General features: G+C 42.0%; 1 protein-coding gene across 1 annotated transcript in view; it reads left to right on the top strand.

The window, feature by feature from the left end:
• Positions 1 to 1,073: 1,073 nt before the first annotated feature.
• SLCO6A1 (solute carrier organic anion transporter family member 6A1) overlaps positions 1,074 to 15,989 on the top strand; it is a 97,187-nt gene continuing 82,271 nt past the window's right edge. Inside the window, exons 1-5 of the mRNA XM_053567373.1 lie at positions 1,074 to 1,362; positions 5,695 to 5,955; positions 10,684 to 10,869; positions 13,014 to 13,113; positions 15,341 to 15,450. Of these exons, the coding sequence (XP_053423348.1) occupies positions 1,074 to 1,362; positions 5,695 to 5,955; positions 10,684 to 10,869; positions 13,014 to 13,113; positions 15,341 to 15,450 (946 nt within the window). The remainder of the gene's footprint in view (positions 1,363 to 5,694; positions 5,956 to 10,683; positions 10,870 to 13,013; positions 13,114 to 15,340; positions 15,451 to 15,989) is intronic.

The raw sequence follows: 15,989 nt of genomic DNA, 5'->3' as shown, positions 1-15,989 counted from the left end.
GGGTCCCCCTCAAGTCTACCAGAACAGCGCTTAGGGCAGGTCCCCTAACTTGGCCAGTGGAGCTGCTTTTGGCAGTACAGTCTAATCCGCAGAGAGAAGAGTTTCACCTCTCCTGGAAGGGCACCTCCCATCTCTGTGGCCTACATAGTTTATATTTCAGCGAAGCAAAGAAACCGGGGAGAAGCTGCACCTTCCCACCCAACGCACAGGTCTCGTGTCCTCCTGCTACGTGCTCAGGTTCTTTCTTTTCACTAGGATTTTTATACCTGAGAAAATAAATGGCCCTCTGGGTGTCATGACCTCATTTAGAGTGGAAAATAGTAATTCTGTTCTCTGGTGGGGACGGAGGTTCTAGGACAATAATCTCTGCCCATCTAACACCTCGCATGAGGGCCACCAGGACGGCGTTTTCTGATCTCTGTTCTTCCAAATGGTTGAGTACTGTTACCACGTCTTCTGATTTCTCCCAGTCTGTCAACAATGTTCAGTTCAGTGAGACTGTTGAAAGATACTGAAATGAAGTAAGTCTGGAGAGACCGGGGGATAGCCCCACTGCCCGGCCTGGAGAGACCGGGGGGCGGCCCCACTGCCTGGCCTGGAGAGACCGGGGGACGGCCCCACTGCCCGGCCTGGAGAGACCGGGGGGCGGCCCCACTGCCCGGCCTGGAGAGACCGGGGGACGGCCCCACTGCCCGGCCTTTGCACGTTTCCCCCCTCCCCTTGCTACCTACCGTGACTCGGGTGCTGCCGTCTGAGTTAGCAGTTAACAGAACCGCCGGCCCCTGCCCTCGTGGAGCAAAGAAGGAAAGCGTCCTGGGAGTTCTCCCAAGACAACCGCCAACCCCCTGTAGGGACGTTTGCCTTCTGCCCCAGAAGAAGCGTTCTCTCTGCTGGTGTCCCTGGGGTCTCCAGCCCTGCCACACTGAGGCTGACGCGACGCCCGCACCCTGAGGGCTTTGGAGGGGCTCAGGCAGGGCCCGCCCAGGACCTGGGCACAGGGGACGTGGCCAGACCGCCGGTGGTGAGCCATGTCCAGCACCACAGCACACCGGGGGTTTGCACAGGAAGTGCCCATGGACCTAGACCCTCAGCACATGGCCAGGCAGTCCAGGGCGGCCAGGAGCTGGGTCCAGGATTCTGGGAAAAAACCTCTATATCTGACCAACTTACCGACGACCCTGATCAAGTTAGGCCATTTAGAGAATAAGGAAAAAAGCCAGGGCCGTCACCACCACCCCCAAGAATGGCAATTCAACCCGGAGGAGGGTTGCGGGTTAAGCTGCTTGGTGATCCCCTGGTGTCAGCGCTTCAATAACATCCGCTGCTTCATGGTTTTCTTCTGCATCCTGCTTGTGTCTCAAGGTAAGCCTGAGGGACTGGGTTAGGGGAAGGCAGCTGTGGGGTGAGGGGGAGAGGAAGGGTGAGCGCAGGGTGCCCAGGGCAGCCGGGGGAGGCTGGGTTGGCTGTGTCCTCCAGGCACGCCTGGGATCCAGGAAGGTTAATCTGCTGGGGCGCAGCCGGAATCCAGGCAGGTTAACCCGCAGGGCGCTGCTGGAATCCTGGCGGGTTAACCCACAGGGCACTGCCGGAATCCTGGCAGGTTAACTTTCAGGGCGTGGCCGAAATCCTGGCAGTTTAATCTGCAGGGCACGGCCGGAATCTGGCAGTTTAATCCGCAGGGCGTGGCTGGAATCCTGGTGGGTTAACCTGCAGGGCGCGGCTGGCATCCTGGCGGGTTAACTCGTGCGCACTGCGGTCCGCCGTCACCCCCGCATCTCCTCACTCCTGTGAACACAGACCTCCCTGCACAGGGTGGGGGGTGGGGTCTCCACCTGCCGCCTGGGGGACGGCACCTACTGATGTTTTGAACAACTATAAATTTAGTCTAAAATAAAAATGCTTTGAAGATATAACCACTTTAGATAGAAAGATATTGTGTACCTCTGTAACGTATGAGCAGGAATCTGTTTAAACATGTACTATGATAAGTAATAACATTGCTGATGTTACTTTTACTGTGAGAATAAAAAGTAAAAAAAGTAACAAAGAGAAAGAGGAGCCAGAGCTGATCTTTGGGGAGATATCCCCCACTGCTGACTGGAATTGCTGGCTTTTCTGTAAATAAAAGTGAAACTGTGGATCTTTCGTCTGCTTCTCTGATTGGGTTGGATGACAGGCAAAGGGACTCTGTGGTCCAGCAGCAGCTGGGCTAGACTTGCAGTGCTGTCCAGCACTGTAGAATCTCTATTCAGGATTCAGTTCAGCTGCTGGTCTGTCTGTCGGTGGTGAATCTATGCTGGGCATTGTGGAATCACTCTGAGCACAGGCAGCCCTGCCCTCGGTCAGGGACCTGTATGGAATTCTAGGACACCTGTCCACGACTCTCCTTTCCCAGTGCTCCCTTTCCTCCACTGGCCTTGTTTTTCCAGTTTCACCTTCTTTATAATTCCCAAATTCTATCTTCTGCTTCCAGGCCCACAGCGTTGTACCTGGACCGCATCCCATTCCCCACCATTCCCCATTCCTGAGCCACAGTAAGGAAAGTGCTCAGTGTACATTTGGGACTAACCAGGCCGGTTTCTCTTCTCTCAGGAAAACTTCTTTTACAAGCAATATGTAGTTGATTTTCTCTTTAAAATCCTGTGCTGATTGTCTGGTGTCAGCCTAAACATCACACCCACTCTCCTTTCCATCCCCACACCCCGCCCCACACATCCTCTGCAGTTCAGAGAACATGGGAACCACTTCAAAAGGCCTTATCTCCATTGGGTTTTCTTTGGCAGTTTTCCACGAAGGAAAACTTAATGTGAGATTTGGAAGGTTAAAGAGGAGCAGTAGAGAGTCGTCACTCTCCAGGATGTTTACAGGTGGGTCACGGTGTCCTGAGGCTGAATGGGTCCTGGTGAGCCATGCCCTGCTGACCACTTGTGGTCTCAGGCAGTTTTTCTCAGACAACCTGGAGCCTCACATCAATTATATGATGACTTTGTGAAGAAAAAAGAGAGGGAAGATAGCAGAGGGAGATGTCTCTATCAAAAAGGAGGTTGTTGGTCTGTTTGTTTGTTTGTTTTTTGTTTTGAGACAGAGTCTCACTCTGTCACCCTGGGTAGAGTGCCGTGACATAACAGCTCACAGCAACTTTAAACTCTTGGGCTCAAGAGATCCTCTCGCTTGAGCCTCCCAAGTAGCTGGGATTACAGGTGATCTCCAGGATGCTCCAGCTGGTTTATCTATTTTTAGTAGATATGAGGTCTTGCTCTTGCTCAAGCTGGTCTCAAACTCCTGAGCTCAAGGGATTCTCCCTCCTAGGCCTGGCAGAGTGCTGGGATTGTGCCGATTGCAGGCATGTGCCACTGCACCCAGGTTCCTTGTCGGTCTCCCCCAGACTGCTGACCATAACCTTCATGTGTGCACCTTCCTCAATCTCCTTTCTCTAAGGGCTCCCAGTATTTGAGTCTAAATTCTAATTCTTAAACCCTCATTTTTAATGCAGTTTTAGAGGGGCTCTTATTTTCGAATTGAACTCGAAATAATAGAATTTTTGACAGAGGAAATGCCTCCTTAAAAAGATGTTAATTCTGAAATTTGTTCTCTCGTCTGATTGGGTTTGAAGGTAATAATGATCTTATTGCCAACAGAGACATGAAGCAGTGATGCTGTGAGCTGCAGTGACGACATTGTTGCTGAAATTGTTTTGACTTAAGTTAGGTGTTTGTGTAAGCCAGGGATTACCTCTCTGAGAGTTCTTCCTCTCCTGGATCTTGTCTGGGTAATTTTGCAGTGGTTAGTTAGCTCCTGTTATGCTTTCAAACATAAAAGCATTTTCTTAGCTTTCTTACTGTTCTCAGCAGAATGAGTGAATTCAATTACTTAGTCTACTGTTACTGAAAATGTAATCAATAGATTGAAGAGCCATGCCAAGGGGGTTGTTCAAGTGAATAGTAACACCTTACTTCTTAAAATAGACTATTTGGAAAATTATGAAGGAAATATGCTAAAAAATTAACATTTGTGAATGGAGGAAGACATTCTGCCATTTTCTATGATTTTACTAACTTTTGCTTATTTGATTTACCATAATTGGAGAATACTGAGTTTTGTTTTGGTTTACTTCTCTTTATGTTTATTTTCTTTTATTTATGTGATTCTACGTTATTTGATATTTACATTAGTACAGTGACAGCTACTGTACTAGGACTGTGCTCTTGATCATCATAAAGTTTGTTCTTGCTTTATTTAATTGCCTAGGCGTAGGGGAATTTATTTTAATTTACTGTTTAAATAGGTTGACTGTGTGCTCAGATTTACCTGTGAGGGTTTTATTCCTGTTACCTCACTGTTACTTTACAATTCGTCTTCCTTCCTTTTAGGCTAATTGCTATTATTAACAATTTATTTAAATAAGCTGGGAATGACCTTCCCTTTGTACTGCTGGGTTTGGTCCTGGACTTGTTTTACATAGGTAAATGTCATGTGTGGTGAACAGAGTTCTTACTCTGACGTATAGTTAAATCTAAAGTTACCCAACATTGTCTTGGCTTCAGAGATAATTATAATGTCTCATTAAAGTCTTAGACTTTCAGATAAGACTCCAGCTAGTAGACAATAGTCAACAAGTTTGGGGTATGGTCCTGCAGGATGAGGCGTATGCTTGGAACTAACAACCTATGAATGTTATCTGAGACGTGGTGGAAGAGGCGGTAGATAGGAAGAGTTTAAATATCAACTGTGGTTTCATAACCACTTCGAGAAATAAAATGGCAGCAGCCGTGCAGTTTTTCTTGTTTGTTTTATGTGCACGCACACCAACATAGATTTTTGCGGATGTGACGCCTGACAATTATGAAGATCATGAACTTAGCACCTGTGTTGGTAACACTGTACAAACAGCTCAGTAGGTTTCATAACCATGGTCTGTCAGTGTCTCGCAGCTGTGTTCCTGTCGACGTGTGGGGTGTTTTGCTCCATGGTATTCATTACTGTTGCTGTGTGGTTCCGTGTGCCCCCGTTAGAAGGTTGGAGTTAGGACGACAGCAATGAACAAACAATACCTTTCTTGTTAATCAAGACAAGTTGGAAGGAAAATCAGGGACATGTTCATCTATATTTGTGGCTTCCCGGTTGTGTTTGCAGTTTCAACAGCAGCCGCAGCAGCAATAGCAGCAGCCACCTGTCCTTCAGTAACTCTGGTTACATAGATACTATGAATTTTGATTTGCCAACTTTCCCCCTTTTCCCTCCAACAAATGTACTAGTTTTGTAACCAATCCCTACACCAATTTATTTGGTGGGTAGAGTATGCATTGGTCTTCAACCATTTCCATAAGGTTTTATTTCCTATTCTAGATGGTAGGTAAACAGTCATTATACTTACTAATTTTTATATAACTATAATAGAACACATGAACATAAAGATCAATACTAGGGAGATGATATAACACTATTCTTCAGGAAATTACTCATTGAAGTAGTTAAAAAATAGCTTCAAAAATTCAGTTAGCAATTATTTCATAAAAGTCAAGACCTGTCAGTATTTTAGAAAAGGAATCTTTGTATGCTTGTACGTTTGAAACATTCAGAATAATGTTAAATTAACAGAAATCTATGCAAATTAAATGTCACTTTGTAATAATTATAATGGCGATCTATTTTGTTTCTTACAATGTATATCGTTGCTTTCTTTTTACATTTTAGGTATTGTGTTTGGCCTCACAGACCTGAGCATTGCCAACTTGCAGAAGGACTATAAACTGAAAACCACTGAAAATTTCTTCCTGACATTTGGTTATGATATTTCGTCTGGCCTGGTAGCAATATTTATAGCCTACTACGGAGGAGGACAAAGGAGAATGAGATGGATTGCCTTGTCTTCATTTTTAGTAGGATTTGGATCCCTTTTATTTGCTTTTCCATACTTTAATAGTGGACATATTCAACAGGAGGTGGAAATTGAAGGTAAGATTTTAAAACATAGTGTCACATATCAGAACAACATGGATTAAAGCCATTGGCTCAAGTAACTTGAAATGCCCTGGGACACCTATTTGTTTGTTTATTTATTTTTATTAAATCATAGCTGTGTACATTAGCATGATCCTGGGGCACCATACACTTTTTTTCGTACGTCCGTCATCCCTACTAATGGGTATGACCAGATTCACTGACTAATGGCAACTCCCTAGGGAGCAGACATGCTGAGATCACAGACTCTCTCCTAGAAGAGACGGGCCTATGAAGGAGAAGAAGGAATATTTGGGGATAGTTGTTTTGCATTTTTTTTCCCCTTTTATCAACTGTCGTGACTATTATGATTCTCTTGAGAACCTGGGCTCATTCATTATCTATTCCACCACCTGTTTTAATCAATGTCTTTATTCTCACCACCCACCCACACACACTCACGTGCACACACATAAATACAAACCTGAGCCACACACACAAGAAGAAAGATCAGATCCTTTGTAGCTATTCCTCCCATTTCAAAATGGGAGCTGCTCTTCAAAATAGAACTTGAATTGTTCTTTTTTTTTTTTTTTTTTTTGGCAGTTTTTGGCCAGGGCTGGGTTTGAACCTGCCACCTCCGGTATATGGGGCTGGTACCCTACTCCTTTGAGCCACAGGCGCCACCCAATAGTACTTGAATCTTTGAAAGATGGGAGACTCCTTTACTGTGCTCTGTCCTTCGTGTTGGAGTTCAGTGGCATGATCAGACTCACGGCAGCCTCAGACTTCTGGGTTTAAGTGATCCTCCTGCCTCAGTCTTCTGTGTAGCTAGAACTACAGTTGTATGACACCATGCCTAGATAATGAAAAGACAATTTTTTTTTTGAAGAGACTGGGGTCTCCTTATCTTTCCCAGGCTGCTCTCAAATTCCTGGCCTCAAGTGGTCCTCTTGCCTTGGGCTCCCAAAATGCTGTGATCACAGGCATGAGCCACCATGCCCGGTCATTTTAACATATTTATTCCACAGTCTTTTCACTATTTCCACTAGATTAAGGTTATTTGAAGTTCCGTAGCTCTATATTTTTGACACTATTGTGTATTGTACTTGTCATGTACCCGCTTATATTTGTGTTGGAATACATTTACCCATTTTGCAACTTTCAAATGGATTTTAGCAAGATCTGGGGGAAGACAGGGGGATGTCTGTGTGTGTGAATGCGTGTGCGTGCCCATGAAGCTTACAAAGTGTGCTTATGATGTGTATTTGTGGTGTGTGTTTACAATATATTAAGTATAAAAATAGTCCATGTGAAATACAACAAATGTAATAATTAACATTAATATACTGAATAATACATAAATTAAACAATGTATGTATCGGTATACGCACTACATATAACATGCACATATATGCCCATGCATTTATGGAACAATTGACAGCTAGTTAAACTAGAAGATGACTTATGGGAAGAAAGGAGTAGAAAATACTTCATTCCTCTCTTTCCCTTAACCTTATTCTGGGCAGAAAGTGTGAAAAGTTAGGGAACACTGCTGGTTACGATTTGGAAATGCTCACCGGTACTCAAGGGGGTCCTGGTGGTAGGAACAGTGCAGTCTTTCTGCCTTTTGTGATTTCTTTATAGCATCTAGATTCTACATATTTTATTTTTTGTGATTAAGAGCATAAAATTCATGCAACAATATGTAATTAGTGTATTTAGGGGGAGGATCTGTGCTTAGAAGAGGAGGGCAATAAACACGGTCAACAGTGAGCAGGAGAGTGCTCGTCTCATACACTGACCCAGGTAGGCATTTCACTGATTCTGCTTCTGAGTTTAACTCTTCTGTAACGACTTTTCCATTCCATGCTCGTATCTCAGTTTATGAGCACATGCGTTCACTTACACGTGTGTATTGACCTTCTCTACTCTTCCCCATCCTCTTCATTTCTGACTTTCTCACCTGCCCTGACCTCTTCCCAGTTCAGGCTACGCTCGTCTTCCCTTACAGAGAGGAGACATGGGTGACTCTTGGAGCCCCTTTAGAAGCTCTTCTTACTCTTTCTTTGCTGCCCCAATCCCACCACAGTCTTCTGTACTTCTGACGTGTTATCTCCAACCCCTGGGCCTCAGTCAACATTTAGATGTCACGGTACTCCACCACATGTGTGAGAGGTGAAACCTGAATTTCCTCCATGGGTTCACGAGAACACCTGCGTCACATTCTGATCTTCAGTGTCTGGACATGTGCATTTAATTGATCACCCACACCGTGGGCACGTTGCCACCTTACAGAGAACTTCCTAAATGTTTACTACCCAGCTCTCTGACTACACCCACCAGTTCTTCCAACCTAACCTGACAAAGATGAAAGTTATTTTCTTTCATTGGAGCCTCTGGTGTAGTGAAGCCTATTTCCTTCCTTCATCAGATTCTCCTCGTTACTTCCCTTCATTTGTAGCTTACTTTATGTCCCTTAATAGGAAACATCAAGTTTATTATTAATAATGCATAATATAAAGTATTAATTAGTCATGTTAATATGAAATGTTAAAAACGCACTGTGATGATCATTCTGAGCTGTTTTGTACCACTGCCCTTGGTACCCTGGTTCCCTGAAAATAAGACATCCTCTGAAAATAAGACCTATTTACAGGAAAAATAAGATGTCCCCTGAAAATAAGACCTAGTGCATCTTTGGGAGCAAACCTTAAAATAAGGCACTGTCTTATTTTCGGGGAAACAGGGTAGTTTCTGGCCTGGAAAGCTTTTGGCCCAACCACACTTCTTTCCTTTACCCACACCCCAGGCTGCTGAGTAGTCTTACAATGACTCGGTTGCTGTCAGTCTCAAATCTGCTCCCAATTTGATCTGTTCACCCGAAAACATTGTTTAATCCAAACTCTCATCTGTGATTCACACAAAGATTTTAGACTTTTCTCACTTAACTATTACTGTCTGTGTTGGGTGGAGAATGTGTGTCATTAAAAAAATTTCTTTAAGTTCTCTCTTTTTTTGGTCTTTTTGTTTACATATTTATATTTTTTATTTCAGATTGTTATGGGATACATTTTGGTCACATCCATTATTTTCATAAGTCAAGGTTATAGTTTAAGGTTGTAATCATTTAAGTCTAAGTTAAGGGTATAATCTATTCCCCAAATTGTGTGCATTGCACTCATTGAGATTTGTTTTATTCTATTGGGAAAATATCTGCTTTCAGATATTTGTCAATAGAGAGCTCGAGTCTGTGATCTCCAGGACAAAAGAAACAAACGGGTTGAATTTTCTAGGAGAAGGGAGGGGTGAATGGACTAGGGACGTATTTGGTGATTATTGGGAGCACAAAGGACTTCCTTGAGTTTGTTAATCATGAACTCAAAGTCGGATTTGCCTCGCTGTGTGTTTTTCTCCAGCCGCGCTCAGCTTTAAAGGTTTAGGTACAGAGTGAGGAAAACTGAACTTGACTAAGCTTGCAGTTTACCAAGCACCTGCGTGACCTGACCTGCCAGGGAATGAAGGGTTTAGATGATGATGAGAGAAATAAAGGCTTGGAAGAGAGATGGAGATGGGAAAGGAACCAGGGCCAGGGAGTACATTATGCATTGTTGAGGGCATTGGGTTACTGGGAGGAGTGAGCTGGAAAAACAGGGTGCAAATGCTCGAAGGTCAGAGTGCAAATGCTCGAAGTTTCCATTGGGGGAGGTTTGTTGCTACCATTTTGCATATTTAAAGTAAGTAGCTTAGGGGAGTACAGTATCTAGAGGACAGGTGTTCAAGAAACGAGGGGCTGGTGATGTCGGAAAGGTCACAGAGACACTGCCATTATAACAAAGTTAATGTATCTACATGAAATGGAACCATCAGGACTGGAATCAAAATTCTAGAGAACCCCTCTTATTTGATAGGCAGCCAAATATCATTCCATACAGGTACTAAACCAGCTGAAAGTGTTTATCTGTGTGCTGTTGTGTAGTCTGCACTTTATGGGTTTCCACAACAATATCTTAAGAGCATTTGTTAAATTTCAACGAAAATGCCCACATTCAACATGATTTACTAGCGTTGGCGAGATCTATGAAATGAGCAACCCAGGCAATTACACAAACATTTATTTAATACCGTTCTGTAACCATGGAAATTTGAGCAGAAGAGATATGCCGTGACCCGGAGGCATCGAAAATCCAGTGGCTAGCACATGACTAACTCTAACCGAGAAAACGCTTACCATGGAGTGGCTCGTCCCAGTGCCCGGGAAGTTATGGGATCTAAAATGGGAAATTACTAACTAGAGTGACATGGGTTTAATATAAAGATTGCGAAGGAAGTGAACATAGAACTAAACTCATAAGATTAATCTTCGATAATTCATATCTGAGATCAAAAGTCAGGAGAACTGGATGCCAAATTTAGGAGGAATATGTCCCACACGTGTGTGTAAATATACAGGCGTAAAGCATGCGTGCACATTTATGTTTTGGCTTATCATATGCATATGTGCCTGTTTTCAGTATTTGCACGAGTTTTCTTTTACTACGGCATTTCCCTGAAAATGCGATGACTGTGGTACTGGTATTCTCAATACACAAATAACCTATTGACTAACTGGAAAAAGTATGATGGTGGAAATAGCTTCTACAAAGTAAAATATTTGAGAAATAATACTGCATATGTGTTGTGTATTTAACTTTTAAATTCAATGAACAACAACAAAAAAAATAATTACCATCTTTTCGAAAGATATTTGCCAGGAGTTGAAGGTTATCAGTGGCTGCCGGAGAAGCATGTCCAGCTTCAAAACAAAATACGTGTTTTACTTCCTCCTGGGGCAGATGGTGCAGGGCATAGCGGGAATGCCTCTTTACATCCTCGGGGTGACCTTCCTTGAAGATAGCCTCGCCACACACTCAGTGGGTATCTATTTAGGTAAGTTTCTTCCCCTCTAAAAAGATTGACAGACTCATTCTATGTTTTCCCTGAGCTTCTGGATAAGCGGATATGGAGCACTACAATAATGTTGTCATAATAGATAACTGATGTCCTTCACTTCAAAATCACATTGAACTACCTAATTCTGAGGAGCCGCTTGAGATTTAGAATCATAGACACATCATCTGATGTCACTGAAAATGCATAGACTGATAGAAAAAAATGCATACTGTCTTAAGCAGTGAAGCCTATGCTCTGGCCACATGATCCAGTTGTGGGGTCTTCACGTGGGTCTTTTAATATAGACTGTGTGGTGGTTCAGTCGGCAGCGTCCTTTCTGATTCCTGCATGTGTGTTTGAACTTGCTAGGCTTACCGGTGTTGCTGGCAGGCCTTCCTTTGCTCCCTTCCACACGGATTTTACGTTTCATGATTTGTGTGTATCTCCAAACTTCCTTAATGGCCCACATACATGTATATTCATCTCTGTGTGTGTGTATGTGTACATCCATATTTAGATGTGCATATAATTGAACACAGAGTGGCATCCTCTGTTTACAAAGCCTTCATGCGGCTGTGTCCTACCATCAGTAATTCTGGAGATATCTCAGAACAGTCCATACTTTCTTACAATGTAATAGGTTCTGGCCATCCATTTGTACACATACAGTAATCTCACTACCATTTTTGGAAAAATAATGCAAAGTTGTTTTTATACACTTATTGTGACGGCAACTTGAAAAAATAATATTCTTCACAAAAATAATTATTTTTCATCACAGGTAAAACAAGTCACATTAGTAAAGGAAAATAGATGATATTCATATTTGTGGTTGCTTTTAGAAAAAAATGCAATCATTTATTAGTGTTGATTCAGGGTGGCAGCAAGTCTGTGGAATTCACTTTTGGCTCTACTAAACAGCGATTAAAACGGAGAAGTTTCCCCTGTTACCATACCCTGCCATCTTCCGCTAAGGTGGAAGATAGGGCATGAGAAGGTTAGAGCATCACCTTGCTATAGAGCCACGCGTTAAAATGAAGTAAGATACATTGAATTTATATTCCTACCAAATATAAATACAAATATATTATTTATATTAAATATACAGATTAAATGAGGATATAATGAATTATATAACCATGTTATATGTTTAACTTTTGAATTCTATTAACAAAACTATAATTATAATCCTTTCAAGGGATATTTTCCAAGCAGTGAAAGTTATTTGTGCATGCCCAGAAAGCACCAACACTTCCACAGATAATATGGTATGTCTAATGGTTCATTTCATGTGAGCTTAGCTTATGATGCCTGGAGATTTGCTGAGATACCAGTTTACATGTTCCTGTGATTTTTTTTTTTTTTTTGTAGATACAGAGTCTCACTTTATCGCCCTTGGTAGAGTGCTGTGGTGTCACACAGCTGACAGCAACCTCCAACTCCTGGGCTTAGGCGATTCTCTTGCCTCAGCCTCCCAAGCAGCTGGGACGACAGGCATCTGCCACAACGCCTGGCGATTTTTTGTTGCAGTTTGTCTGGGGCCCGGTTTGAACCCACCACCCTTGATATTTGGGGACAGTGCCCTATCCACTGAGCCACAGGTGCCGCCCAGTGATGGTAGTTTTTTAAAGATGTGATTAACATTTACAATCAGTAAACTCTGAGTAGAACAGATACCCTCCATAATGTGGGTGGACCTTACCCAAACTGTGGAAGGGCCTAAGAGCAAAGACAGAGGTTTCCCAAAGAAACAATTCTGCCTCAAGACAGTGAGATCAACTCTTACTTGTATTGCCAGCACTGTGACCTGACCTATAAGTTTGGAACTTGGAAGACTCACCACTAGGTGAACCGATTCCTGAAAATCAATCTCCGTGTTCTCCTTCTCTATGTCTGTCTGTCTGTATCTCTCTCTCTATTTCTATCATCTATCTATCAAATATATATGGAATATACTGTATATATAAAATATACATTTGCATATCTGGCTGATATAAACTTCTGTTTCTTTGGGACAACTTTGACAATTACTGAGTGCCCTGGAAACCTTTCAGGGCAATCCATCGCCGTCAGCTGACTCTTGTCGTCTTCCGGCGAAGCAGGCTCGTCAGACTGTTTGGTTTTTCGTGTTTGGGTTGCAGGCATTGCAGACGCTGCGTCCGTGTTTGGATATGCCTTGGGGTATGTGATCGGAGCACCACAAGTTAAGGTCTTGCAAAACAGGTCCACTTCTGAGATAATGTAAGCCATTTTCTTTTCTTTTGTATATATTTACTGAACAGATACTGTAGCTTATAAATAAAGACATGTATTTAATTTGTAATAACCATATTTTTTAGAAAATGTGACTGCTAAGCACAAATACGTACATATAAATGCATCTGAAAGGTCCATCCTAAACATTTTTGAGAGTACAGCAGTGTTGACTACATGCACCTTGTTTTGCAACAGATATCGGAAACTTATTAATATTGCAAAAGGGGAAATGATTTTTCCGTTTTCTGTTCCTGAGAGTTTGACTATATTAGCCACCTTATAAAATCGGAATTATGCAGTATTGTCTTTCTGTGGCTGGTTTATTTCACTTCAAGTTTCATGCACGTGGTAGCATATAACAGGATTTCTGCCTTGCTATAAGCCTGAATATTATAGTGTTCCATCCTATGTATATAACCCTAAATTCCTTATTTATTTATTATTGATGATCATTTAACTAGCTTTCACCTTTTGACTGTTGTGAATAATGCTGAATGAACATGGGCTTGCAAATATCTCCTCAAGATCCTGCTTTTAATTCCTTTGGTTCTGAAGCATATGGTAATTCTATTTTAACTTTTTTTTTTTTTTTGAGGATTTTTGTTTGTTTGTTTCAGATTCATTGAGGGTACAGAGAATTAGGTTACACTGACTGCTTTTGTTGGGTAAAGTCCCTCTTACAATTGTGCCCTGCCCCCAAGAGGTTTGCCAGACACCTGAACTCCCTCCCCTGTTGCCTTGTTCTCCTGTTCTCCACCTTGAATTGACTTGAGATTTTCTCTTATGAGTATTTATTTAACTGTCTACTGGATTCATATCTGAACTGAGTCCATTAGATTCTTGCTTCTCCATTCTTATGATACTTTACTAAGAAGAATGTATTCCAGCTCCATCCAAGTTAGTACAAAAGATGTAAAGTCTCCACCTTTTTTACTGGCTGACTAGTATTCCATGGCATACATATACCACAGCTTGTTAATCCATGCCCAGGTTGGTGGGCATTTAGGTTGTTTCCACATTTTGGTAATTGTAAATTGAGCTGCCATGAACAGTCTAGTGCAAATGTTGTTATGATAAAAGTATTTTTTTCTTCTGGATAGATGCCTACTAATGGGATTGCGGGATCAAATGGGAGGTCTGATTTGAGTTCTTTGAGGATTCTTGGTACTTGCTTCCAAAAAAGTTGTTTTAGTTTGCAGTCCCACCAGCAGTGTAAAAGTGTTGCCTTCTCTCCACATCCATGCCAGCTTCTGCAGCTTTGAGACTTTGTGATGTAGGCCCTTCTCTCTGGGGTTAGATGATATCTCAGGGTTGTTTTGACTTCCATTTCTCTGATGATCAGGGATGATGAACGTTTTGTCAAATGTTTGTTCACCATTGTCTGTCTTCATCAGAGAAGGTTCTGTTCATACCTTTGCTCAGTGGGAGATGGGAATGTTTACTCATTTTTGTTGATTAATTTGAGTTCTCTGTAGATTCTGGTTATCAACCCTTTGTCAGATTCCTACCCTGCAAATACCTTTCCCACTCTGAACGTTGCTTTACTTGTTGTGTCTGGCGGAAGCATTTGAACTTAATTAAATCCCACTTATTAATTTTTGTTGTTGTTGCTATGGTTGCTGAAGTCTTTGTTATAAAAATCTTTCCCCAGTCCAACATCAGGAATTTTCCTCACACTTTCTTCTAAGATTTTTATCACTTAATGTCTTGGATTTAAATCTTTTAGCAATATTTTAACATACTAATATTAATCCCCTTGTTTGGTCCATGAACACAAGCTACCTTTTCCTGTATTTGTGGCATCTTTAATTTCTTTCAGCAGGGTTCTATAGTTTGTGTTATACGAGTCTTTCATGTTGGAGGGGGCAGGAATGATTTTAAAGGACAGGCAAGATTTAAAGAGAGAGTCTTCCGAATTTAAAGCCTCTAATGGAGAAAAAGTTCAATAGGAGTAAATAAGCACCTTTTACCACCTGATAGATGCTAGGACCGAGAAAGAAAAGGGAAAAAATAGGATCTTGCAAGACAAGAGAAAACCAGGTAATTGGAGGACTGGCAGCCGTTCCGTCTGAACAAAACAAACAACAGTGACAAATCAGCAGAAAACGTTCCATTCCTCCCCCCCCCACTTCCTGTTTGATTATGGCTTTGTTGTAAGAAAATACCCAAAGCTGACCTTCTTATTTTATTTCTATTGAAGTGTTCCAGACAGCGATGTCAGTAATCAGTGGACACAGTCCTGGTGGATTGATTTTATTTTTGTCACTCTTATCGCATGGTCTACGTTAATACCATTATCATGCTTTCCACCCACTTTAACAGGTGACTATAAAAATATAATTCATTAACTAATAGCCAGTAGTTTCCCCCCGCCCTGGCCCCCGTCCTCAGCACCTGGCTGTGCTCGTTTCTCTGTGAACACGCGGGTCCTCATAGTCGTCCACCATAGAGGTGCCATCCCAGGCGCTAGTGTTATCTGAACCAAGAAACAGCTCTGCCGCCAATTGTTACTTTATTTACATACCAGAATTCTGTTAGTGCTTATATTTTTCTTTTCATGGTCTTCTTTTAAAATTGCTTTATAACTCAAGCATTGGGTGTATTGAAAGGCCAAACAGCACAGTGGTGCAAATATATTCACGTAACAGAATTAAACTTGGCCCCTTTCAATGTGTTAAAATAAAAAAATTAAATGATTTATATCTAGAGTTCATAAGATGCCCTAAAGATGAAGCATTTGTAAATCTACTTACTTAGCATTATTTAATATGTGCATTACCCCATAGAATTGGGGTAGGATAAAATAATAATGATGAACATTATTTTGGGAACACTGAAAAATACATGTAAAGTCAGAGAAA

The sequence above is a fragment of the Nycticebus coucang genome, chromosome 17 (assembly GCF_027406575.1).
Source record: "Nycticebus coucang isolate mNycCou1 chromosome 17, mNycCou1.pri, whole genome shotgun sequence".
NCBI lineage: Eukaryota > Metazoa > Chordata > Mammalia > Primates > Lorisidae > Nycticebus > Nycticebus coucang.
This window is presented reverse-complemented; position numbering and strand designations above follow the sequence as displayed.